This window comes from Balearica regulorum, chromosome 7, assembly GCF_011004875.1.
Source record: "Balearica regulorum gibbericeps isolate bBalReg1 chromosome 7, bBalReg1.pri, whole genome shotgun sequence".
NCBI classification, from domain to species: Eukaryota; Metazoa; Chordata; class Aves; order Gruiformes; family Gruidae; genus Balearica; species Balearica regulorum.
In genome coordinates, this window is record NC_046190.1 from 15,709,151 (window position 1) to 15,734,823 (window position 25,673).

Consider the following 25,673-nt stretch of genomic DNA (forward strand, 5'->3'; position numbering starts at 1 on the left):
CTGAGACACACATCAATGAGAGCTTAGATGGGCTGAGCACGGTATGGAGGCCTCTGTCACCGCATCTGCTGCGCTCACAGGTCGAAAATCTTCTAATGGTGCATATAATGGCCCTCAATAAAGGGGCAAGGGAGAAAAAGAGATGTGAGGGCTCCTCAGAAGCTGCAGTGTAACATCAATTAACAGGATCCTGTAGTCTATTAAAATCCTCCAATTTTCTGCCCTCCAAAACTCAGGGCACACTGGGAAGAACAGTGATTTTCCCATTCCCTCTGGAAGTTACCGTTGTACCAAGAGCATATTCAGTGTCCTGCTCTCTGTGTTTCAACCCACAGCCCCCTTCAGATGATGCCCACCCACATGTCACTACAGGGCAGCTGATAATGACATCTGGGCAATACTTCCTTGCTGTAGAGAAATCCTCTTCCTCTGAGTGCTTCAGCAGCACAGTAACCGTCCTGGACCTCTTACAGCCAGCCTGTTCACATACACATACTCTCAAGGCAAGGTCCATACTACTCATAGTAGTACATGGTGAGCCAGATCTGGTAAGGATTAGCGCACTAGACTGGAACTAAGAAGAAATTGGATTAAATTCCTTAGGAAGCAGCACTTTGTGTGCTTTCAATTCCTCTTTCTGTGCTTCAGTTCCTCCAACATAAAAGACAGAACAGCACCATTCTGTCTGAAATAGCACTGGAAGCATAAATAGAGCAATGAGAACAGCCCTGGCTGTACCTGGTCAGACCAAAGGCCCACCTATGCTCAGTATTCTAACTGATCAACATCAAATGCCTGTTGAAAAGTAATAGGTCAAACAACACTTTCTCATAATAGTCTTCCAGATTCCAGAATTCAGCATGATGCCCTTACATCAGCTGGAAACTACAGCACAGAGCGTGGAAATAACAGACTCAACATGACAACACCATAATCACGGACTGGTCCACTCTCCTATTCCAGACTGGAAGTCACAAGGACTAAGCTAGGATAACCATATATCCCACTGTGCTGCTATGAGGAGGGACCCCAGAACAATCACCTGTAATAAATGCTATATCTGAAGAAAAATTCAGAAGTAGAGAAGCAAAAGGCTCAAATACAATACACTGAGATGACCTGAGTGTTAAGAGGGTGCAGATATGGCCCCGTTCAGCATGGGCAGACACTCAGCAGAACAGTGATCAAAACAAACTCAGCAGGAGATGAGTATCTACAGATAGAGTTTGACAGAAAAGAACCAACAGAGGTAGTTTCCAGATAGAGCAGTAGGAATAGGAAGCGTGTCTGAGAAATAGCTACATTGCTATTACAAACTAATGCACCAGAACCCCCCGAGGCACAAACTATCCCAGCATCCTTGGACAAGCGAACCAATTACTCAGGGACAGCGCTTGCAGCTTCCCGTCAATCAGCCAAAGCGCTAGAAAACAAGACTGTTGCACCATTGCTGCAGTGCCCTCTCAGGGGAGCAAGGGAAGCAATAAAAGCTCTGTCAACATCACTATCCAACATGCTTCAGCTCCTTCCCTCTGCTCTGATAAGGAGGGAGCACCCCGCTCATAGTTGTAACAATTCACCTGGCTAGACAGCTCCTCTAACCGCTGCCACAGGCGCCACCGAATTCCTGCTGCCGGCCACCAAATCTCCGTGGCAGACAGCAACCGACTATTGGCAGGCTCCCCATCACCAGCATCTTGGCACTCTACAGCTGTTCCCTCTTCTCCCCATGACTCCCAGGGTATAAGCATGTAGGCAGCCTGTATTCTTAATGAGTAAAAACAGCTTGCCAGAGGGCTGGAGCACACGCTGGCATAACCGTTGCTCCCAGGATCAGACGAGCAGGCCACTTCACTTCCAACCCTTTACTTTCTTAATATAGTCCCCATCCCTGGTACTCACTGTTCCCACCTAACCGCTGCCAATGGTGTGAAAATTGCAAGCTTAACGGAAATGCTGATTGCTGATGCCAGAGCAATGCTGCTTGATAGCAATCCAGCAAGCGGTAAGAAAGAAATCAAATTTTTCAACTTCAGCTAAAGCTCAGATGAACAATAAGTTTTTTTCTTAAAAATAAAAAATAAAAAAGCGCACACCCACAACCTTCATTCTGCTTTAGAGGAAAGGGAAGTATTGAGCTCAATTCTATTCTGTCTGACAGTGCAGGTTCACACTGTTAATTAAATAGTAGTCTTGGGAGTTAAGGCTGCACATTTTTGCATGGGATTTTAAAACAGAAAAGGAGGAGCATCTGGAGAAAGGGCAGAAACATGGTGTGAGAACATGGAAACACAGCAAAATAAGGGATCCAGGTGTGCTACTTACCGAAAACAAAAATGGGACAGGGATAAATCACTGCATTCTGAATGCTGCAACCCCTCCATGCAGACAAAGAAATGGCTGTTATCAGCTCTGGCTGTAACACTTCTGCCACCAATGGGACTGTCCCAGGAGAAATAATCACACTATCTCCACTAGGCCACCATGACCTGCAACCTGTTAGGGATTCACAATCAAATTCTCCAGTGTTAACTAGCTTTATTTAAAAAGTAATTTGCAGGACAGAGCAATATATCTGGAGGAGACCTGCCAAGCTGAGGCAGGGTGACCAAAAGGTTACTAGACTTTTGTCCACTTAAATGACTAAATTCCCTTTGTGCTCATCTGAACAAGGCTCTGTTGATGAAGAATTCCCATCCTGATCTTAGCAGGTGATCAAGAACAGCCACAAATCCCATATTATCCTTTTCCTCTCCATCGGCAACTGGGGCCAAATGCTTTATCATCAGTATGAAAATATGTTAAAATAAAGTGAAGGTAACTGGAATTAACCAATACAAGACTAAGAAGGATTTAAGTAAAAGCAGATGCTTCCTAAAACGGCCACATGCAGGGAATTTAGAACCTCACCCTTTACAAGAAGGCCACTGAGTTTTTGCATTTCTTACACTACCTTCTTTAGGGGATTTATACCAGTACATTTCACCAAATGGCCGTGTGCTCTTACCACAAAACTGTTTCAGCTTTGGTTGAAGGAGGCAACGTGGAAAGGTTAACATGAAATTGGACCACTAGTTGAGAGTGGCAGCAGAAGACTACAAGCAGATGTTTGCCGTCCTCCTTTTGAACTTCACATGTCTTCTGCCTGTAAGTGAGCTTTCAAGTTGGGAATGAGGTTTTCTTTGGGGTAATATGGAGTGCTACCACAAGTACAAATTAAATAAACCAATGAATATCAACCCACAGCATACATCACAACTACAAACAAAATTTATTTTATAAAACTATCTTTCAATTTCAATCCTTTCATAAATTCACTGAAATAGCTAACAGGACTAACAGTTGCACTCCTGTACCGAGCTTGTGCCAACACAGCACGCGTCCAGCCAAGCACCAGCATTCCTACGAGAAAAGAAAATGGGCAACTCCAAGGGCTGCCAATTCCCTCTACCTATTCCATGGCACGTTACAGTGACAGCCTTTAGTTCATGTGAGAAACTATATTCTTTCCACAGATTTTCAGAACTATTCCACCTCCTCAGAAATTTCACTAGAGTCAACAAGTGCCTGTCAACCTGTTGTGCTTCCTACTAAACAGCTGGCCAGTATTATCTATTTTCTTTCAATTTCAAAGATAAGGAACAAAGATAAAGCTCACCGGTCACCTATCTACAAGTAGAGGCAAGGTAAGTTGCCATAGACAAGGTCATTGCATAAAATGCAAGTTAATCACAATTTTAATACTGATTTACTGAGCCACTTAAAAATAAACACTAATTCCAAAACTCCAACTTAATGACCCAGTTTAGTATTCCAATAGAGGACCTCACTGTTTTTTGCAATCCTATAGCTAAGCATTTCTGCCCTTGGGGTGCTAATATGAGACCTGTGAAGTCCTGTCCATGTCCTTCTTAGCACAGAAAGAAGTCATGAGCATGGCTCATGGTCAAGACATAATTCTAGGAAGAAAACATCTGTTCCTCTTTCAAGAATACAATACATTAAGAAGCACTGGGGAAAACAAATACCCAGGACACACACCTAAGCTAGACGCTAGCTCTCATTCCTCAGTTTCCCACAAGAAATGGTCCCAGGAATGCATTTAAATAAAAGAATAGGAAAAGGATATTTAGTTACATCCCTGAGAGTTAAAACTGCTGAATAACTCCCTTTCTAGATCATGCAATGATTTCTAACCCAAAGTTTCTATCCGGTCACACCTCCCAGCTTCCCTAATCCCAGACCTCATCCTACCTAGTCCCTTCTACACTCAGGGCCTCCTATTCCTCCTAACACACTATTACCTCCAATTCATCTTAGACTCTCTATCCTCCCATGTCAAGATCCTCTCCAGTCCAAAGACCAACCCACACCATCAACTCAGAACTCCGATTCCCGTTACAGCTGCTCAGCAGCTCACCTTTAACCAGCCTGGACACTGTTCTTGTGTCTTCCTCCCTCAGTTCCTGGTCCTCCCACTGAACTACCACTAGGAACTGCAAAGGGAACCCATCCTTCCCACTTCCAGCCTCATTCCTCAGTGAGGCAGCACTTTCTTTAAAAAAAGTCAGCATCACCTTGTACTCAAACAACTCATGAGATCCCAAATCTCCAGCATGACACATGGCTCATGGATAGGAGCTCTCAGTCACACAGAGATCCTGATGCGCACATTGAAAAGTTGGGCCAGCCTCCCACTAGCAAAAGGCATGGAGAAATGACAGGATAAGCGCCACGTAAAACCTTCATTAGGTAAAGTATCTTGACCTACAAAGGTCTCTAGCATTTGTTCTATAGTTCTCTTTAGAGTTTACAAGCAGCACAGTGGAGTCAAAAAGCATTTCTGCTGGAAGGTATTTGAAAGGTCAAGTCTCACACAATGACTTCTTTTTCTTCCCAAAACAGTAAGTTCAAGTAGAACCCTTTAACAAACAGACCTTCTTTGTACTCACCCTAGATTTTGTTTTATGAAAGCATTTTACACTTAACACACAAGGTCCTGTTCCTTCTCACCTATCCCTACACATGACCTTTATTAGTTACCTCTGAAGATGCTGTGCTGAAGAGACCGCTCTCTTATGCTTGCAACATCCTTCCAAGCTTAAAGACATTACTTTCTTTGTTACCATATTATAGAAATCTTCATTGCACAGAAATTACCAGAGCAGCCTTATCTATACCATCAGCTAGACCATGGCTGCCTCCTCAGAACTCTTAAGACTTCAGAAGCATGCAGAAGACAGTGCTGTTGAATCTTGAACCTAAGTAGCATTTTTTAAAGCCACATAAGACATTCTTTGAGTTTGTAAGAAGGTCAAATTTTAGGTCTCCAATTCTTTTCCCTAAAAATCTTAAAGTCATTTGCTAACTGGCCAAGCAGCTCTGCAGTCTTTCAAACTCTCATGGCATCAGGCATTTTACCAGTGAACCAGACTGTCTGGTACACCAGTATAAGAATCGTACCTCCACAACAGCTGCAAGAAGACAAGCTTCCATTGTCAGGTAGCTGCTGCAGAATGTGACAGTGATAGAGGGATTAGAGATGAAGGGAAGACGCAACATCACCTGATTTCCAGTCTGTTCAACAACAGAAATCAGAGGGCAGAAGCAGACCTGATCAACAGTAGGAGAACCAGAAATGATGTAGGTAACAAATACTATCAGTAATCAATATTTCAGCCACAGAAATAACAAAGCAAAGTACAAGTGACTAAACAATACCACCTTAAACAGGCACTCTATAAGGGCAAGTGTGTTACACATACTGGAAGTGGGGGGGGGGGTTTCTCCCCCCAAAATATTGCTTCTTTATTTTAAAATGTTCCACCTTTCACCTCTTTAGTATTTACCCAGAAAGATTTTGAAAGCCATATTATCCTCATGTTATAAATACAGAACTTAACAAAAAGATCTAAGGAGTCTACAAAAAGGAAAAAAGTGTACTTTGTCCAGTAGCATTGCAAAAGTCTGCTTTGATAATCCTAAAATAAAAACAGAGAAAAATTAACTTCTTTATAGTGCTACACATTTGAAGCACCTTCATTTCAACAGTGCATTCAGCATCTATCAAATTAACTAAGCTACAAGAAACTGTAGCCCTTATGTTACAATAACGTGGAAACTGATCTTCAATGCTTACTAATGGCAAAGCTCATTTTTAATCCTACTTTGCATTCAATTACCCTAATAAATAGCTATTTCACCATTATTCATTATTATATTTAAGATTTTTTTATGATCTACTCTTGCTATTATAAGGCTATATTAGAATTGCTTCTCTGTTTCTTTAAACATGGCTTTTGCTTAAAGCAAACCATAGCAACTGCAAAGAAGTTACCTGCACCCCCTAAGCTCAGAGCGAATTGCTCAAGCATTACTAATTCTGAGGTGGGAGGAGTTGAAGAAATGAGGTCTTTTTATATAAAAAGCTTAAATGACTCATGAAAACTCTTTTGGCATAGCTTATATATGCTTGACAACAACAACATATATAGCACCTTCCATTACTCAAGTGCTGTATAAACTAGTTAGAGTTCAACAATTAAAACCCAAAACCCAAACCCCACCTTTATGACCAGCAAAATCAACCTCATTTTCATGTGACAAGGAGTAGAACTTAAGAAAAACATTGGGCATAACAGGCTATTTCTGAGGGCAGAGAACTGGTTGTTACTGAGTAAAGTTTCCTTATCAGCTTTATAAAGTACCTTACACTTGACATTCAATAAATCAGTGTTTAAAGAGTATAAGGTACCTGGCATAACAGTCGAGGAGATTTCCAGTTGGCCAAAATGACCTGTTCTCTCACAGACAACTCAATCATATCCACTTACGGTTTCTGACCTTGACCAAATTTCCAGGCTAATCACCAGTAATGGCACACTGTTACAGAAGAAAAACCTGAAGATTTTCTTCAGCACTCAAAGGGAAGAGCCACATACTAACCACAGACGATTGAACTGAAGCCAATGATCTGCTGAAAACGTCTATTAAAGAGGAACCCAGATCAACAAGCATCTCTGGATCTGAATGTCTGGTCCACACATCAGTAATTGTGCTTGGTAATCATTTTCATAGGCTAATCAAATTACAATTGCTTTTTGCTCTCCAGCACTCTTTTTAGGATATTCCAGAATCTAGCTCCACTAGTGATCTGATACTTATTTTCACACTACTTTGAGCTAAAGCCAGCTTATATACACTACTTTTGTCACCTACAGATCTTTCTGTTAGTCCTGCTTCCAGCATGCAAACCCCTGCATCATTCTCTGTCAGCTAAACATTCTTGGTCGTCTGGTCAGCACAGCTAGACATTTATACTGTATTGAGTGCCATACTCCTGGTCCCTTGACTTAACATGAAAGAATTCATCTAATAGGGAAGCCAAGGCTGGATCACAACCAAAGACTCAGTAACAATATTGCTCTCCCTCAAGATGTTGAAAAAAAGAAGTCCAACAGAAGTAAGATCATGTGTAAGCAATATGCCATATAGTGGCGTATCCAAAAAAACTATAAAGTATTACAGACTGCACAAACAACCTGATATATGTCCTGAGAGATGCCAAACACCTGGCTCCACTGCTTTTCTCTGCAATCACTGCAACTTAAAATCAAAAAAAGGAAATGCAGAAAATTTCTCAAAGTGCTGCTGGCCTTCCATACTGAAGACAAAGCACCCACAAAGGAAAAGCATCTATCCATTAGATGACACACAAGTAGCTTTCCTTAATCAGAGACTAGCTAACATTAGAATCGGGAAGTGAACAGAAGGCTCCATACATTGCTACTGCTTCCACCTACAACCGTTATCTCAGTTCCTCTGCACCCTATACTGGCTACCTACCCCACAGTATTCCCTTTGTCTTCTCCCACTCAATTTTCTGCTTGAAACAACTCTCCTCCTTTTACATGCCAGGTAGAATTCTCTCCCTTTCTTTCAATACTTCCTTACACCAATTCCCTCCAGCTTCTTTGTTCCACTAAGCTCTGTTGGGGAGTTTCCCATTGCTATTATCTACGCTGCACAACAGGGGCATTGCTTCAGTCATCATACACCTTGTCATTCAAGAAGACAAGTGTGGGCTTGAAGACCTTCTGTAAAGCACACCTGATGGGGCAACCTGAGATCTCAGGCCTTAGAGTGAATAGCTGCTCCCTTTTAGCTGTTCATCTAGCAGTGATAACTAATTCTTCAATCCAAACTAAAAGCCTGAAGGGGAATATGCTCACATAAAGGACAGAAATGAATTCAGAAATCCCCGTGCTCTGGTTTGGAATCATCTGTCAGACAGGTCAAGACCAGAAAAATAGCCATTCTTTCACATCAAAGACAGCAGCATTCTGGGTAATCAAAGACCAGCCTTGATAGAGATAAGAGTTAATTATGAAATATATATCAAGATAGGGCTGGCAATTAGCATTTAGTGTGCCACATACAGCACTCTAGAAGTACACACCCAGAGCAGCCAGGATGTGCTCTTTTACAGGTGCACATACCATTCAACCCAGTGCCTTCCAGCCTGTATGAATCACCTGGCAGCTTCTGAGGAATCTCTCTGTTCCCCTCAACGTCCTACAAGAAAAAAATTCAAAGCATTCTTACTGTAATTTACTCCCGCGTGAGAGGATCCCCCTAAAGACGCAGAAATCTATAGTAAGCCCAGAGCTCTTCAGCTACATCAGATGTGCAGACATTCCAGGTCCTTCACAGAAACCTGACCAATCTGAGTGCTTTTTACTTTACTGCTTTGCTTTCAAAGCATGTGCAGTACTTAATTCTTCTGAGGCACTTTACGTTTCCGAAACACTGTACAAACACCAGCTAATTAGAGACAGCTAACAAGAATCCCAAGATACTGAATCTCAGTGCGTAACAAGGATTTTTGGGTTTTTTCCCCCTAAAATAGTGACAGTTAAGGATTGAAAGATGCCTAAGAGTGTGTTCTCTGAACTGTGGAACAGTATCTTCAAGCAAAAGGCATTGCATTTGAGACTTCCATACCACCAGTGTATAGGAAAGACCCAGCTCAGCCTGGTCAAATCGGAATGGATCTGGTTCACCGGTAACTGCTGAGAAGATATCACACACACTGCCAGATGCAATTTCTATTCACAATAGACAGCCACATTGTACATACTCTTCTCCTGAACTGGCACTACACTGAAGCCATGCCTCTAGGGGCTCTGTTCTGAAGAAAACAAGCAAAAAGAAATCGCTAATCCCTTAATTAGGGGCACCCACTTCACCTTCTACAGGAATAATTTAGAAAGTCTGAATGGGCCACATGTCACACAAGGCAAAAATTTAGTAACTGAAAGTGACTCAGATTGTTGGTTCGTTTCTCTGTACCTACACTCAGCTGTGCAAAGCTACTGAAGGGAAGTACTCAGTGTTAATTGAGAACAGCTTCACAAACCTCTCATCACCACCTTTTTCAAAAGTCATCCTCTCTCAAATTACTGATGGGAGTTACATTACACCAGCCAAGTTGCTGATCCTCAAGCACAGCTCTGGGAATACACAATTAGGGCCACGTTCCCTTGAATTTTCATAAACCTCTTCTTTAAGCCACAACAGCTAGGGGATTAACCGTACTTTCCCTGCTGAGCTACTGCACTGCTTGCAAGATAAGAACAGAAGCACACACCATATCCACGAAAGAAGCCTGTTAGGTCTCATCATCCATTCTGCTACTCCCTTCCTCAACCCTCCCACACAATGTTTGCATCATAAAAGTCCTACAAAGCTACGTCCACTAGATTGTGAGTCAAATCCCATCATACTTACCTATCTCAGGATAGCAGTGGCATGAACCAGACTATCTACCGTCAACGCAAAGGTCAGAGTTAAAAGCCTCTCCTCCCTCCCACTGACATTTCTAGGTTGCTCTCTTCAGAAGGAGCTGCACACACTATTCTACGTGTATCCATCTCTTACAGTAAAAAGGAAAAGTAAGGTCCACCTCCCTTTACCCAAGAGCCTACCTTCTTTCTACTCACAAATATCTGAGAGAGAAACACTACTGCATAAAACATTACTCCATTTCTCCAATCAGGTAAAGAGGGACTCAGGTAATGAAACAGAAAAACAAAGACATTTGGATACCATGGTGATCATGGCCAGACAAGAAAGTAAATTAGCTACCATTATGATAATGACCTGGCTTTCAAAAAGAGGTAATTTGCAAATAGCAACTAAGAAGCAAAATAAAGATGCTTTAACAGAATTGCTGCTTGCTGTTTAACCCTGTAGCAATGGAACAAGCGGTCACAGCCACCAAACAGCCACCCACATTGGGCTTTTCATATTTGACCGTCTCTGCAGATGCAAAGTACCTGACCAGAGCTCCCTCCAGGTGTAATGAAGCCTCACTCTGCATTTCTTCTGGTAGCACAGCAGTTTGTGCACAATCTGAATGCACCGTCTGGAAAAGAGAGGACAAAGAATTAATTACATTGCATTTCCCAGCAATTCTACATCGAACCTGGAAATGTCTCTGGAATGAGCAGCAGGGAAATAGACAAACTCAAATCCTCCCATCAGAGGAGGATGGGGCCCGTGGTTTTGGGCTCCTAAAGGGAAGCAACACCCACAAGAAAGAACCAGACCAGATGAGAGAAAGGGACTTGTATGCAAGTGATTGGACCGACTACAGATGCAAGTTTGCTGTTTATATTTAATATTTTCCACTCTTTGCTGCCCTTACCTGAGGACCTCATAAGCTCTACAAAAGGAGTTACTTAACTTGCAGGCTCCATATGTATGAGATACCACACTCAGGTTTTGTAAAGTCTGGACAAAATGGAGCTTTTCAGTTTCTTTGTGATTCCCTTTAGCCTCATCATTTGGGCCAGAGTCAAACAAACTGCAGGATTTTTAGTTTGAGACATGCAGTTAAATTACATAAAAAGAAAGATTTCTGTCAAATTTTCCAGTCTCCTTAAATAATTTAAGTACGAGCTTTGGAATGATCAAGAATACACCTACAATCTCTGAAATCGCCCAACATACAGCTAGTATCCTTGTGAAGTCTCCAAATCCTGTAGGTCTCTATAGCATCTAGTGTTCATACAAACTCTTAGATGCACAAAAATTCTCCACAAATAACTTTGGAACTAAATACACAATGTAATGAGTAAATTCTCTAGCACTAGCTATCATTAAGGGCAAGACAGAAAATATATACAAATCTGAATTTGTTAGGCCAAGCTCTTTTTAGTTATTGACATTTAGAAAAAATAGAAAAATAACTTCAAAAAAGGAAAAATTCTTTTTTCCCCAAATTCTTATTTCTCAAAACCACATTATCTCATTAACATCAACATCTCTCTGAAAAGACACTACACATCAGAAACACAGAGAAATAAAATTTTAAAAATCTGCATGGACATTACTCAAAATGGGGTGAACAGTTCAAAATAAGGCTTTAAAAAGCCTTAAGAAATAACATGCACAAGGTTTACATTATTCTTTTCAGACCCTTAAATGATCCCAAAAATACTACAATGGAGTAAGGACTGAAACTAACTTTAGAGTAATAAAGGTAAACCCATTTATAATAGCTGAGCATCACATTAAGCGCTGTATTTCAAATTGGATTCTCACAAACTCAACCAAGAAAAGGAAGCAAACCTGCTAGGATACAGACAGCTGTCTTCAGATCAGGAACAGCCATTGCTCTGGGGAGAGACCCGCTATTTCTGATGTTACTGGTACCAGACAATGCCCAGCACCTTTCCACTGACGTATTTGCTTGGCTGTAAGATTAAAATTGGCCTCTACAAAAGAACTATTTAAGACACTGACCAGAGAGAATCTGGCAACCGCTAAAACATTTACAATTACAACAGCTGTTAATGCAAAATACTTTGCAGACATATTTCAGCATTGAAACTCTGTGGTCGTATACAGTAACATTCAGCTTTCTGGGTGAAATCAAAGCATGGAAGAAAAGGGATGAGGAGGGGCATAACAGTCCTAGTACCCCTGCCTGAGGAGCCAGAGCACCAGCCACCGGCCTATAGACTCCCAAACTACACTGCTTTAGTTATGAAGTTATCCATTCTGGTGGCGTGTCTGGTTTTTAGCTGTGTGCTGAGGATTCATAGTAGACATAATGGACAAAACCCATCCTTGGTCAAAGCAACCTGGATTTCTCTTTTAAATATTAATATGCCCTCCCTTGAGCAGCTTCATGTTGTCACCTTTTAAATGTATTGCAGAGAAGTATGACACTATTTGTGCATTCAGAACACCCACTTTGTCTGCAATAACTGTGTCTGCTGTGGGATGGTTTCAGACAGGAGTGTAGTGAAAGGACTGCACAAACATGCCAAAATGAATGGATACAGATGTCCACCGATGGCTGCTACTGCTCATTATTTTTACTCTCATCGGGTTTCTAGATGTGACCTTATTTTTCAGCCCAAGCATTTCACACCTTTCTTGTGAAATTCCAGTGTACCACACCCAATTACAACTAATTCTGTAATTGTCATTACAAAAACATTTCTCACAAACTCATAATTGAACTGTACAACCCTTGCAAAGGCACTGTAGTTGCAGGGTTATTTAGGTAAAATCAGAACGTGCTGAAAAGTTACCTTAAGGGAAAACAGCCTATGTATCTTTATCTCTTCTACAGAATATTGTGCTGTTCGAACCCTGGGGAAATTCACTACTGTACAAACAGTCAGAGCAAAGCCAATGCTCTACCTAAATACTATTTCTGCCCTCCAGGCTAAAGCAGAACAAAGCATTCCAGGGGCCTCCTGGGACACATGGAGTGCTCGTGTGTAGCCCTGTCCTCTCTTTTTCTGCATTGCTAAATTTTACCCCTTACTGCCTAGCAGGCTATTTCAGGCTTAAACCTCTCTCCCACTCTCCACGTTGCCTTCCAGGCCTTGCGTCAGTCATCCTTGGTTTTTCAAAACTGACGTTTCAGTTTCTAGTCCAAGATTCAGCTTCTGGAAGCAGGGATTCTTGCAATGACTGTGTATTCTGCAACTTCTTTCAGATTGAAAAGCTCTTTGTATTTGATCAAGTAGATTAGGAAATTGGTCTGAAAGGTGGAAATTCATTTCACTTTCAATTTTCTGGCACACAGTGCGTTTTAGACATAGAAGTTGTTGCTGGAAGAGTTCATGAAAAGCCATCCTGCTCCCCACCAGCCACAAAGTGTTATTTCAGCCAGAAGATTGCTCTGTGACTAGAACTCCACCCAAATTCAAACTTCAAATGAAGTCACAAGTCATCCCACAGACACTTACACATAGAGATCCATAGGAAATTCTTTCATCATGTGTGTTACAATGAATTCCACCATCAAATCTGGCAGAAAAGAAAATGATAAAGTAAGTATTGAGCTAGCTACAGTTAACTTCTAGTAGACAATAATGAACAAGTCAAACTACCCCAAACCTACCTACCTCTACCAGACAATAGTCCTGCTTAAATGACAGAAAGTTCACTTTTGTTTGTTTTAAAGAGAATTAGACGTCCTCTGGAATTAAAAAATTAAAAAAAAAAAATGCTGGAAACTGAGGGTACATAATGTAATTTGCTTTCAGGCACTGCTTCCCCATATGCTTTCTCCCACTATTAGTCAAATAAAGAATTCACCATGAATTCTGATGCTTAGAATTGCTCTTATGTTTCAAGCCTTGTCACTAATGGAAAATTCCATTGAGAAGCACATTTTAGAAAATCATTCTTACCAGAAATGATGCACAACCTAGATGTTTACTTTAAGGGAAGATATTGTAGAGAACACCTATTTTTCCCTAAAATAAATTCTGAAGCAATCAAACCTAGTTTGATCTCAACACAGGCTAAGCTTCTGCTTAACTCATTCAGAAAAAAATATAATAAAATAAAATAAAAAAAGGAGAATGTCTTTAACATTAAGGGGCTCCCAGTGTGAGGATAAGAGGTGAATAGTATAGAAATACAATTGAAAGAGATAAGTTACTATGGCTCAGCTAATGAATACTAACTGAACGTATGTCCTCTGCGTAACACAACTTCAGCACAAAATGCTTAACCCATGCCAGTGGTAACAATTGTGAGATGTAACCTCCTAGGGCACTAATAGCCCAGCAATATGACTCAATGGGGACTAAAAAACAGTCTAGGGAAAGAGTGCATAAAATCTGATAGGTCTAGAAAGATTCTTCACACAGCTGTTGTGTCTTGGCTTCAACAATCACCTGTTTGAAAATGCTGGAGACTGAGATTGCTTCCATATCATCAGGCTTAAGAGTCACTCAGGGATCCAGGCTCCATCCATTTCTGCACCCATTTATGCTTTTGGCCTCCACAGTAACAAGTGTCAGAATTTAATCATAAGCTGCGTGAAAAGCTTTCAACTGTGCCTCCATATCCACAGGCAAAACCAACCCTAGCTACTGACACTCCTGTTGGGTTTTTTGTCAGAAAAGGCTAAATGTCCAGCAAACACCTTCCCCTCAAGAGACACCTGTTCTTTTTGTAGGTTTGCCCTTGTCATATCATCTAGAAAGTACCTGTGACCCCCTCTTACTACACTCGCCTAAAACTCTGAATTTATTACTCCACTGCCCTCCCTGTTGTTACTTATTCGGGTAAAAGGGGCCAACAGGCTTTTGCAAAACTTACTGTAAATGTACATAGGATTTCTTGCTACAGAGCAGCAATCTTGGATTTAATTTCTCTGTGAGACAGCCAGGTAGAGATGGATGGTCCCTTGCTGGAAATATCTTTAGTACATAGCCACCCTCCTTTCAAGTCCACCCACCCCTCCCCTTAAACCACAAATCTCGTATTTCTATAGCAGAACAAAAGAAGCTTGGGGAACCACAAGCACACACACACACTCTAACAATACTCACCAAGCACCGCACACACCAGCGGGCGACAGGGCAGGTTCTTGTCTGCTGCTTTCTTCCTATGTCTCATTGGCTTCAAACACAAAGATGAAAAGAAGTCAGTAGAAGCCTGAAGTGACATTCTGTGCATTACCATATTTTTCATGCAAATCGTACCATCAGCACAGGCTTCCCTTTGCCTTTTTCTCCAACTGCTATCTCACCTATATTAATCCTAAAGGCTGTGGATGGAGCAAAATTGTGCCCGCTTTCAGCATGCTGACTACCGGGTTTTTGTTTCTCTAGCTGAGTAACCGGAGGGCACTGTTATATCACAGGGCGAAGAAAAAAAAGAAGAAAAGAAAAAAGAAAAAATTCCTCCCCCTTAGTTAACATATTGATTTTCATACAGAAGTCTGATCTGTATTCTTAACAGCGTGTGCAGTATTAAATGGCTTTGGTCTTTATTGTAACAGATCAGAAAGGCTAATTGAATGGCAAGTTTGTTGTTAAGCAGGAATGACTAGCATCCCTGCAGTGTGCTCACTATAAAGTCAGATGCTTGTTTCTGCCCTGCACTAGTGACGCTTTCAAGTGCTGCTGCACTGTCAGATGAGGTGGAACTTGCCAGTACCACAAAGACAGAACGCATCAAGGTAAGATAACCATTCAAGTAACTTGTAACTAGAGCTTCATGAGCCAGGTAAGGACATTTCCTCCACAGACACCTATAGGAAAAAGCTCCCTGAAGGTGAGTCACCCCACCCAGGATGAAGCATAAGCCAAATCAGAGCACTCAGTCTAACTGCAGCTGGCTGTTAATAGATCACATAAGGGCTAATGCTTGCTGAAGATTAAGGCAGAACATTCTCTCTGCCACTGATTTCCTCAGAGACATCATAATACACAGCTCCTCCCCAGCTACACAGGCCTCTGAATTCACCAATAGGGCAACCAGTTCTTTGTTCTTTGAAAGAGTGAGACATTCTGAAAGTGATTTCAAAATCATTTCACAACTGCACTTCTCTCAGTATTTCCACATGCCTTGGCAATCTAGGTTAGATGTCTGTGACACAGTTTTCAACATACAGGGACTCAAATCCTGTGTGTTCTCATCCCAAAGAGAAAACAGACCATCTGGAGGAAAAGACTCACCATCCTGTGTAGGTTTACTCGAAAATTCATGTTGTCATCATGGAGAAAAGCGTTAGCATACTGATCCTATGGAAAAAAAGCAAGGAAGGACATATGAATAGCCATTCAAGTGCCCAACACCTTCCACTTAACTCTCAAATCACCTGTGCTTCAGTGTAAAACTCCCAACATAGAGCTATAAGGTTAGAAAGCCACCTGTCACCTCCTCTTGTCCCCACCCATGTCTCCAGTCACACAAAAGTAAACCCCTTCTGATCCCAATTCCACTTTAACTAAAGTCTGCACTACTGCTTGTTTTGTTATCAATTTGTTTTCCATTCTCCTCCTTTGCTCATCCAAACTCTGGACCGCACACACCACAGTGTCAAGATTTTAACAAGTTATGTATAACGCATGAAGTGGTTCTCCAGCATGCAAGTTCCTGTGACTGTGTGGACAGAAGTTTTATATTGGCATTTTGATGGACCCATCATGCCAGAAGTTACTGCACTATTAGCAGGTAGCTTTATCAGCTGTCCACCCCTCAAGGAAAGCTCATTCCAAGACCAGCTTTAAATCCAAGTGATTCCTCCAGATAATGCACAGCCAGGTTCAGTAATAAATACCAGAACCAAAACATGCCCTTGCTATATAGAAACAGAATTTCTTATCTTGTATTATCTATGCATCCACCTGAAGAACTCAAGTGCCAAAACCATTTAATCACAAATATCTGAAATGCAGATGATTAGCTTTCAGACTGCACCCTGAAGAAACATTACTTCAGAATCCTTGCATTGGCTATCAACATCGTTCCTTTTTTATTCTTTGTTAAGACTGAAAGGTCTTTACTTGCAAGCAAGAAAAACGCAAATGCCACACAAACTCAATCACCATTCAGGACATCAGTCAAGCCATTAGTACATACTTCCCAGGAGAGAGGGCCGCATTCAGCCAGGACTGCTGACACAGCTCTGTGAGCTGCCTTCTCACCCTACTACCAGATTTGCTACCTGTCTTGCTTGTAGGGACCTACAACCATGCGGCTTTCTTTCAGACTCTTCTTAGGCAGGAAGGATATGGCACTGCCCATGTTTAGCATGAACAGCACAGAGCTGAAAGCCATTAGCACATTACTCACCTAAAAGCCACACCACAAGGTCACTCAACAGCTAAGAGAGAAAAGGCTTAGGTTCACTCTTTCCTCTCTTCATCCCTGGAAGTTGGCTATCCCAAATAAGATGATCCAATTTTCAAGTTTCAAGTCAATTTTAACAGTACTGCATCGGGTTTATTAACAGAACATTAAGTGCCTGAGGTCCTCACTACTCAGTACCACTGTGCATCTTCAGCTCCTGGTCAACAGTTGGCAGGGGATGTGCATGCAGATAGAGCCCTGTAACACACCACCTACTGAACAGTGTCACACAAGAAACCTACCTCTGCTATGCACGTCAGGATAATCAGACACAGCTTGCCACTGTGCAGCCGGTGCTCATCTGCAAGAAAAAACAAGTCCTGCATGAGCCACACAAGCCTAGCAATGCTGAAGAGTGAGATAGATGTTGCAGCAAGGGAAAAGCCCAGCCTTGGAGATTCTTCACACTCCTACTTCCTCCCTGAACAGCTAATAGTCTAATTACTATCATTAAGCACTCATCCTCCAGCCTGACCACTAAAGCTCACCAATTTTTCACCACTCTGCACCAACAGCAATGTTTCTGATTTGAGCCTCCAACCGCACTGTAACTATTAGTGGGGCTTCTGCCTCATTCGGTTTTATTTCCACAGATATTCTAAATACTGGGGTTAGTCCCTGTCTTTCTGTCACAGCAGAGACACACTTTTCCCTCTCTCAGACAAGGTGGAAAGAAAAAGATCACCTTCGCTGTAGGTTATGAAACAAGCAGCAAAGCTTTGGTAGAGGCACAGCATAGTGTAGCAGAATGACTCCTGACATTATGCTGAAAGTCCTGAGTTTTAACCCCAATACCGAGAGACGTGACCTAGTTTACTTGGTGCAAAATCATGAAAGAAGGAAGTCTGCAAAGACTTAGCGTTTTAAGCCAAAGGAATTCCATCCTGATCATGTTCCGCAACTTGTTATTCATCTTACAACTTCAAGCAGCTTTTCCCTGAATGACAATTGGAGGACTGAGAGACTCACAAATAGAGAGGTACTAAGGCAGAAAAATGTGAATTTTATTTGGATTATTTAAAACTCTTTTCTCTCAATTTTAACCTTGGGGAAAAAAAAAAACAAAAACAAAACCCAACAACCAAGATACAGTCATAGAGTGATTTAGGATGGAAGAAACCTCTGGTTCAATCCTTGCTCAAAGCAGGGCCAGCTAAGATCAGGTCATTCAAGGCATTGTCCAGTCAAGCTCATTTAAAAATCTTTGTTATAAAAACCAAACCATTCACAGCACACACTCCCAAACCACAAAAAACAAACAAACAAAAACCAACCACAACACACCTATAACTAAATTCTGAGGAAGCTGAAAACTGCACATTCATGAGACCTCCAATAGCTTCGCTAAAGCGTAAGACTACTAAACATGTCATACCAGGCATCTGCCTTAGACTTAAACTTGGAAGAAAGGGAAATCTGAAACAGTCAGACCACTTTCATATAAATCTGAGGACAGCATCAGCCAAACTTCTTGCCTCTTTTTCAAACACTTCGCTAGTTAGTGTGCATATGGTAATCTATAAACATAGATAGAATGGGGTTAGCTAGCTGTTCCGTCTAGTTTGCTTCCTTTGTTTTCTTTCCTATGCTGCTGAGGGACAGATATTTACTAACAAGACGTGCCCTGAGGTGTGCTGATTTCATCTAAGATGAAGAGGAATTTCGGAATGGGAGAGTTAATAGTCTCTCCTATGTCTCCTTACCTCAGCTAAAATGTTTAAGTGAAAAGTTTTCTACTCCAGCAAAGCAGTAGAAATCACCTCAAAGAACTGTGATACACTGGAGCCTTGTTATTTTCCTGTTGTAAGGCCTCCCTGTATATTTTTGTAGGTGCTGCTACCACCTCTCTCTCTAGGGATTGTGCTGGAAAGGATCCTGTCTCACACCAAGTACTCTGCCTTCAGCCAATGTGCTGTGAACGCCATGCTATTTTCAGCAGTTATGGGGCAGCTATGCAGTCAGTTACTCGTACGGACACTTGGTATTTTCACAGCATCCTTCATTAAAGGAACAAAGCAGACCACTTCTTATGAGGAGGTATAACAACAGTATGAACCCTGTTTTACAGATAGGAAAAAAATGATGCAGAGTTTTTGTTTCTCCCAAGGCAGCTGCCTCTGACTGACACAAGAGAGAAAACAAGAGGAGGATCTAGCAAACACAATCTATTAAATTATGCTCTCTGGGACAGGACCAAAACAACTGTCTAGTACTGGATGTGAACAAACCAGTCACCCTTCTAAGTGTCTCCTGTCTAAAGACATGGAGTAAGTTAGAGTTATTAATTCTTCTTTTCTTGTTGCTATATTGGTGTCACATGCTTGGTCTTACACAGAAAGAAAAAAAGTTAGGCAGGGCCTCATCTATTATCAAAATATAAGGACAAAAATATACCCACTAGAATTAATAAACACTTTTTTTTTAAACAGTCAGTGGAGTTCACTGCCACATACTTCCATGGCAGCAAGGAGATTAAGTCTATAAGCCACACAAATTTCAAATGTTATACAAGCTAGAACCAAAGTAAATAAAGAAACATCAAGTCCTGTCTCATACCAGGATAAACATATCTCTTGCTGGCTGGTTTAGTAAGGAATCCCCCCTATCAGATTTCACTCCATCTGAAACTAATCCAGTTTGGCAGTTCCTGAGGCCCTACACAGACTTTCCATATTACAGTGACTAATAAGTGCAGAAGTTAAATTGAAAAACATAAAATTGTTCCATCAGAGACTTGCATCAGCAAGAGAGACCCTGAGAAAAACAAATGAGAATGATGAGAGAGCTGGTAAGCCCTCCTCATGTGTCCAATCTATAAGAAATGACTGAGCAGAGATTGAGGTGGTTTAGCTTAAAGACAAAAGCAAGAGGAAACATGAAAGCAGACTTCAAATACATAAGGGCTGTCACGAAGAAGAAAGAAATAGTCGTTCTCAGTATCTATCTTGGAGAAGATAACTAGTAATTAATTTAAATCACAGCAAAGAATTTAGGATGCACATGAAGCTTTCTCACTATAAGGGTAGTTAAAAACTGGAATGGATAGTCTAAAAATGATACTCCATTATCAGAGTGTCTTTATCCAACCTGTTCACAACATTTCTGAGAAAAGATAAAGGTAAACCTGATTCTGCCTTGGTTTTGAGGGCTGTGCTAGATATTCTTGTGAAGTCCCTTTTGGCCCTAATTTCAATTATCCACTTTTTCCACAACTAGCCTGCATACTGAACAAGAACAAGACAACCAGGTACAATTTCACTGCAAGCTAGCAGCTACAAGGTAACTCTCCTGCCTGCTCTGCTATACAGTGCCAAGCATTCAAGTTCAATAATCGATGTGTCGTAGCTCTGCAGCTGTCTCCCTATTTTTGTTCAGCTGTCATATCTAATTTAACAGCAAAAGTTGGTAATGGGCTGAAATACGATACAATGATCATTTGTTGTGTCACGCTATGGTCCTGCCCATGGGCAAAACAGCACCCTTGGGAACCTTGAGCAGGAGATGAAGGAAGGCTTCAACTCCAGCAAACTGAAGTTAACCCCCACAAAACTACCAGGAGAAACAAAAAGCTCAATATGGAAGTATATATTGTCAAGCATATTACTGTAAGTCACTGCTGTCCTCTTTATAATTAAAGAGCTGCCTGTTTAACCAGCAAGTACCAAAGGACTAAGGAAATATTTCCTCCTAATGCTGAGCTTTGCCTCCTGTGTCAGCTTCTAAATCTTCTTAAAAATACAGTTTGCTGGTACATGACTTCCCCTCTCTCACAGACAGCATCGGAGAATCAGACATGCCGACACCTCCTGCATAAGGACAGGCTTGGTTATTAGGTACTATTATTATTATTATTACATTCTTTCCATATTTGACTTCTCTCCTGCAAGCATTAGGTCTCTCCTAGTCTCATAACTCCTATCTTGCAATAAGAAACAATTTCATTTTCTCAAAAGGTGGAATCTTTAGTCCTCTAAAGGGATGCCAATTAACTTCTATTTCTGGAGTCACTAGACACGTTCTTATGTACTCCTGACTTCAAGAAGCTCTGCTTGCTGCATCCACAGCTGCATCAACAGAATTTACCTTTTGTGTCCTGCATCACAATCGAGCTGTACTTCAAGAAGGTTATCAGCAGGTTGCTAGTTTGCACATCAGCATCCAAAGGCAGCTCTGCAGAGCTTATAACTGGAACAAAGCAGATAAGATACGTTTACCCTCCACAAATACAAGAGATAACTATACAGAGAAGCAAGTCACAGATGCACAGATCTAGGATAGGATCAGCTTATTTACAGGGTTGCCTGACCTCCTCTCCCTTCATGACCACCCAGCAAAGATTTTGTTTTGAAGACCGGTACCACTCCCCCAGAGACCTTTTCTCCTGCTCTAAGTATAGGTTGTGGTACCCTGCAAAGCGATGTCCTCCTCTGTCCTGCCCCACAGCCCCTGAGGGAGATCAGCCTGCTGTTTTAGCACTCATCAACATTCCCAGCCTAGGGAGCTCAAGATACTCTCAGCAATATCCAATTAATTCTTACAACCACCACAACTAACATTCACACCATTCTCATTTTGGGAAGAAACGTGCCCAGCAAAGACCCTTCTCAGTTTCAGCAATTTTGGAATTTCAGTTCCAACAACAGCCTCTTGCAGAAGCAACACACAAGACAGTACTGTAACAATTATTGCATGACCAAAATGGTAGAAAAGAGACGTAAAAAGAGCAGCTTTATAAAAATCAAGAAGCAGAAGCAATCGTAGCTTGTGCTAGAGAAATCACAACACAGCAGGGAGCAGAAATGTACTTTCCATACCTGCAGCAGAACAGCAGCTCACTGGCATTTCTCTAGGATACAATCCTCCTTACCAGCAGCTGTGCTTTTGACACCTTAACACTGGACATCATCTGCCTTAGACTTTACAAGAAGCTATCTCAATTACTCAGCTAATTGCACAATGTGCTCCTGCTCACTCCCCATGTACCATCTGAAGCACCGAGTTTATGAGCTGTCAAACATCTATCATGTGCCTGAGCCACATTTTTACTGATGACTGAGGCCGAGCTGTCCGCAAGGGCCATTCTCAGCCTCCCCACTCAGAAACGCTTTACAAGAAATACTGAAGCGGGGAAGGATAAGTAGGATAAATGCAGCAGATCCTGCCAGATAAGTTTGACATCATTTAAGATAAATTAGCTCAGACAAAAAAACAAAAAACAAAAACCCACAACCAAAAAAACCCAAAACTGGTAGAGCTAATCTAGGAGAACTTCAGTAAAGCATTTAATATGGTTCTGTATGAAAAATTAAGAGCGAAGCAGATACGTGAGAACCAATACAGAAATTTAAAGTATATCAAAGATCTGGCAATTAGAGAAATTATTAGTCTGGGAAGAAGTTAGTACTTGAATTCCTTAGGTGTCAGTTTAGGGAATAGTTCTCTTTTTTGTGAGTGAGCTAGGCACAAGAAACAGTTGTTTTCTAATGAATCTGCTAATGGCAGAAATTTGGGATATGTAAATACAGAGGAATATCAGACTGCACACAAAGAACGGGATGAAAACAAGGACCAGATAATAAATACAAGATGAAATTCAACAGTGCAAGTCATAAGGTCAGGAATTCAGGGATTTATTTCCATGGTAAGCCGAGAGCTCATCAGCTGTAAAAGAAACACTGTGATACCATGGTACACTATCAGATCACGAGATGACAAGCAACCAAGACAAAGCATTGAAGTGTGGTCCTACAACATATCCAGAAATGCACTTCCAGCAGAGGTAAGAACACAGTAATGCCCTACACAAGGTGCTGGCAAGACCTTGTTTCGAACACTGTGCATAATTACACTGATCCCATGTTCAGAGAGGATGAACTCATACTTGAATAAGTTTAGAGACAGGCTAGTACACTGACCAGAAGAACAGAGTGCCTTTCTTATGAGACAGCAAAATACACAGGCAAGTAACCCAACATGAAAAAGAGCTACCTGTATTCCAAAGTGAGGTTAACATGATGATAAACAGGTATAAACTGACAAGAAATGCAGGTTGGAAAGTTGAAGATTTCTAACCAAGGAACAAGATGCTGAAACTGCATCCCAACAGGAAGTACTGGGAAATAAATTTAACAAATTAAGACAGAGTTTGATAAGTTCAAGGGATTCTATGATGTGCCCACAAACACAAGGCACTAGATTCAAGGAGTCAAGCAATACATGCCTGTCCTGACATGACAGTGACACTACTGTTCTGGCTGCCTGGGAGCTCAAACTCACAAGTTTTCACACATAGGAGGTCACAGGTGGCTACAACTGCAATTGCCGCAAGGCGCTCTCTCTTCTCAAGCCATAAAGATAGGCTAAGAGAGGGGTCCCTTTGCACTGGAAACAGATCTGCAGACCATTAGGACACACATTTTAAGAACTGTGTGGTGTCTTTTCCATCTATCCTCAGGAATGCTCAAGGCTTTTCTTACTCTTGAGGAAAGAAAAAGGTATTTATGATGAGACTGGACCTTGAAAGAAGTGAGGAATCACATCTGGGTTTCGGATGCCTAGGTTTGAGGCTCTGAGGGGAAGTGATATGATCCTGTACACAACTGTACTTTGGTTCAGAGACAAGTCTGCTTTAACAAACAACATCTTCCATAATTCAAGCCTTATATGTCATAACCCTGTAACAAGGCAAGTGAGGCTTATTTGCCCCAGAACTGGGGCAAGCCGAAGCACAGAAGGATGGAAGAGTTAAACCAACAGTAAAAGGCAGGATTCTTTAAACCGAACACTGAGAGGCCCAGAGCACAGCAGAGGTTCTCATGGAGCTCAGGATTATACAATCACCTTGAATACAAAATTGTAGCCCTTGGAAACAACAGGCCAAATAGATCAATGTAACCTCACTGTTCAAATCACATCAAAGAAACAATAATGGAGCTTTTAGCTTCTAAAGGCTGCACATCCCCAAGCACAAGCTGGTTTAGTCCACTCAATCTTGAAGCTCTGGGGCTCCTGACATGTTACTAACGTGCCCAGTCTGTTGGCAAAGTCTATGCGATAAGACTGGAAGCTTTTTCACCCCCAATATTATGAATAGCTCAAAGATTTAGCTAAAAGTCTGAAAAATGTATTTATATCCCAAGTGGGTCCTTCTGGAGCTGTTACAATGAACGCAGTGAATGAATATTTAACAACAGTAAGCAAACTGACATTTAGATAACTATGGTGACAGGCACACTTGATTTACATATTATGGATCAACAGTTTCTAGCAAAAGTCTCCTTTTTTAAAAAAAAGAAGAAATCACTCTGAAGAATACATCACTGCTTATCCTGGTTCACACTACAGACCTTGATTTTTTTTTAACACACATTTTGAAACTTTAAAAAGTCTTAATTCACACAATAGGCTAACAGCCAGAGAAATTTCATACCAGAATATGAACCCATGGAAAAAAAAAAAAAAAATCTGAAACCCATAGATGGATTTCTACCTGTTGCTATAGACTTGAAAATAGCCCAACTATGCATTTTTTTAAATGCACGTAAAAGAAGAAAGCAATCTTTTCATTCCAAAGCCAAAAAGTCTCTTGTGAACTGTCAGCCACAGGCAAATTTTACAGCTGAGTTGCAAGACCTTAGAAAATGAGGAAAATTCTGACATATCTTTAAAATAACAGCAATACTAAAGCACCAAACTAAATCAGGCTGAGGTCCTCAAAAAAAAAAAATTATCAACGAGAGTAGGGATCAGTAAGATGACAGAAAATAGAAATAAAGAATGCTTCCCAATGTAATTGCTGCACATTTAGATCAGTTCCTCTCCTTAAACTTAGTAACCTTACAAGCAGCAAGAAGCCTCAAGCTTCACAAGATCACTGCCTCTGCTGAAAGCAGGATGGAGCTTTTGTTTTGGTTTTTTTGGTACATTAAAACACGGGAGTGCAAGCAAGCTGTAGATGTAGGTAAGCATAAATTCTGTCAGTTGTATAATACGGTGTGTGGGTGGATACATTTGCAACGAACATGTCGAACAGAAGCCCACAAAATGCCCATCCCTCTACATTTTATGTTACGTGCAGAGGGAGACTTGAGACATAGGGGGCTTTTTAACTGAAGCTTTTGATATCCATGGTAACCAGACAGAATTCATCCACAAGGAGGATCATCCTTAACTAGGGTATCAAATGACCTGAATAGCTGATATAACTGAGTAACCCAGGCTGCTTTTCCCCAGAAATGTTTCCAAATTGTGCTCTATTCAAACTGACTCTGTTCCTTCATTAAACACTTTCTTCAGATCTAGAGGATGCCATTAAAGTAAATGACAACAGCAATTTCATTTCTTCTCTTAAACTACACTACATCTATCCATACCTTCAATGAAAAGGGTTTTATTTGAAATTATTTCAAAGTGTATTTACGTGGACACGTAACGTCTCATTTAGAAGAAAGATCTCAGGGCTAGCAGTCATTTACAAAGGCTATCAGAGAAAAGGC

At 41.2% G+C, this 25,673-nt stretch overlaps 1 protein-coding gene across 2 annotated transcripts in view; it reads right to left on the reverse strand.

Annotated features, from left to right (window-relative positions):
• The window catches only part of ARMH3 (armadillo like helical domain containing 3), a 129,441-nt gene that overhangs the window by 76,959 nt on the left and 26,809 nt on the right, over positions 1-25,673 (reverse strand). For both annotated transcript variants that reach the window (XM_075758109.1, XM_075758110.1), the window contains exons 15-20: positions 21,262-21,363; positions 17,421-17,479; positions 16,002-16,067; positions 14,871-14,940; positions 13,272-13,332; positions 10,338-10,426 (exon numbers count right to left, since the gene is read on the reverse strand). In XM_075758109.1, coding sequence (XP_075614224.1) covers positions 10,338-10,426; positions 13,272-13,332; positions 14,871-14,940; positions 16,002-16,067; positions 17,421-17,479; positions 21,262-21,363 — 447 coding nt within the window. The remainder of the gene's footprint in view (positions 1-10,337; positions 10,427-13,271; positions 13,333-14,870; positions 14,941-16,001; positions 16,068-17,420; positions 17,480-21,261; positions 21,364-25,673) is intronic.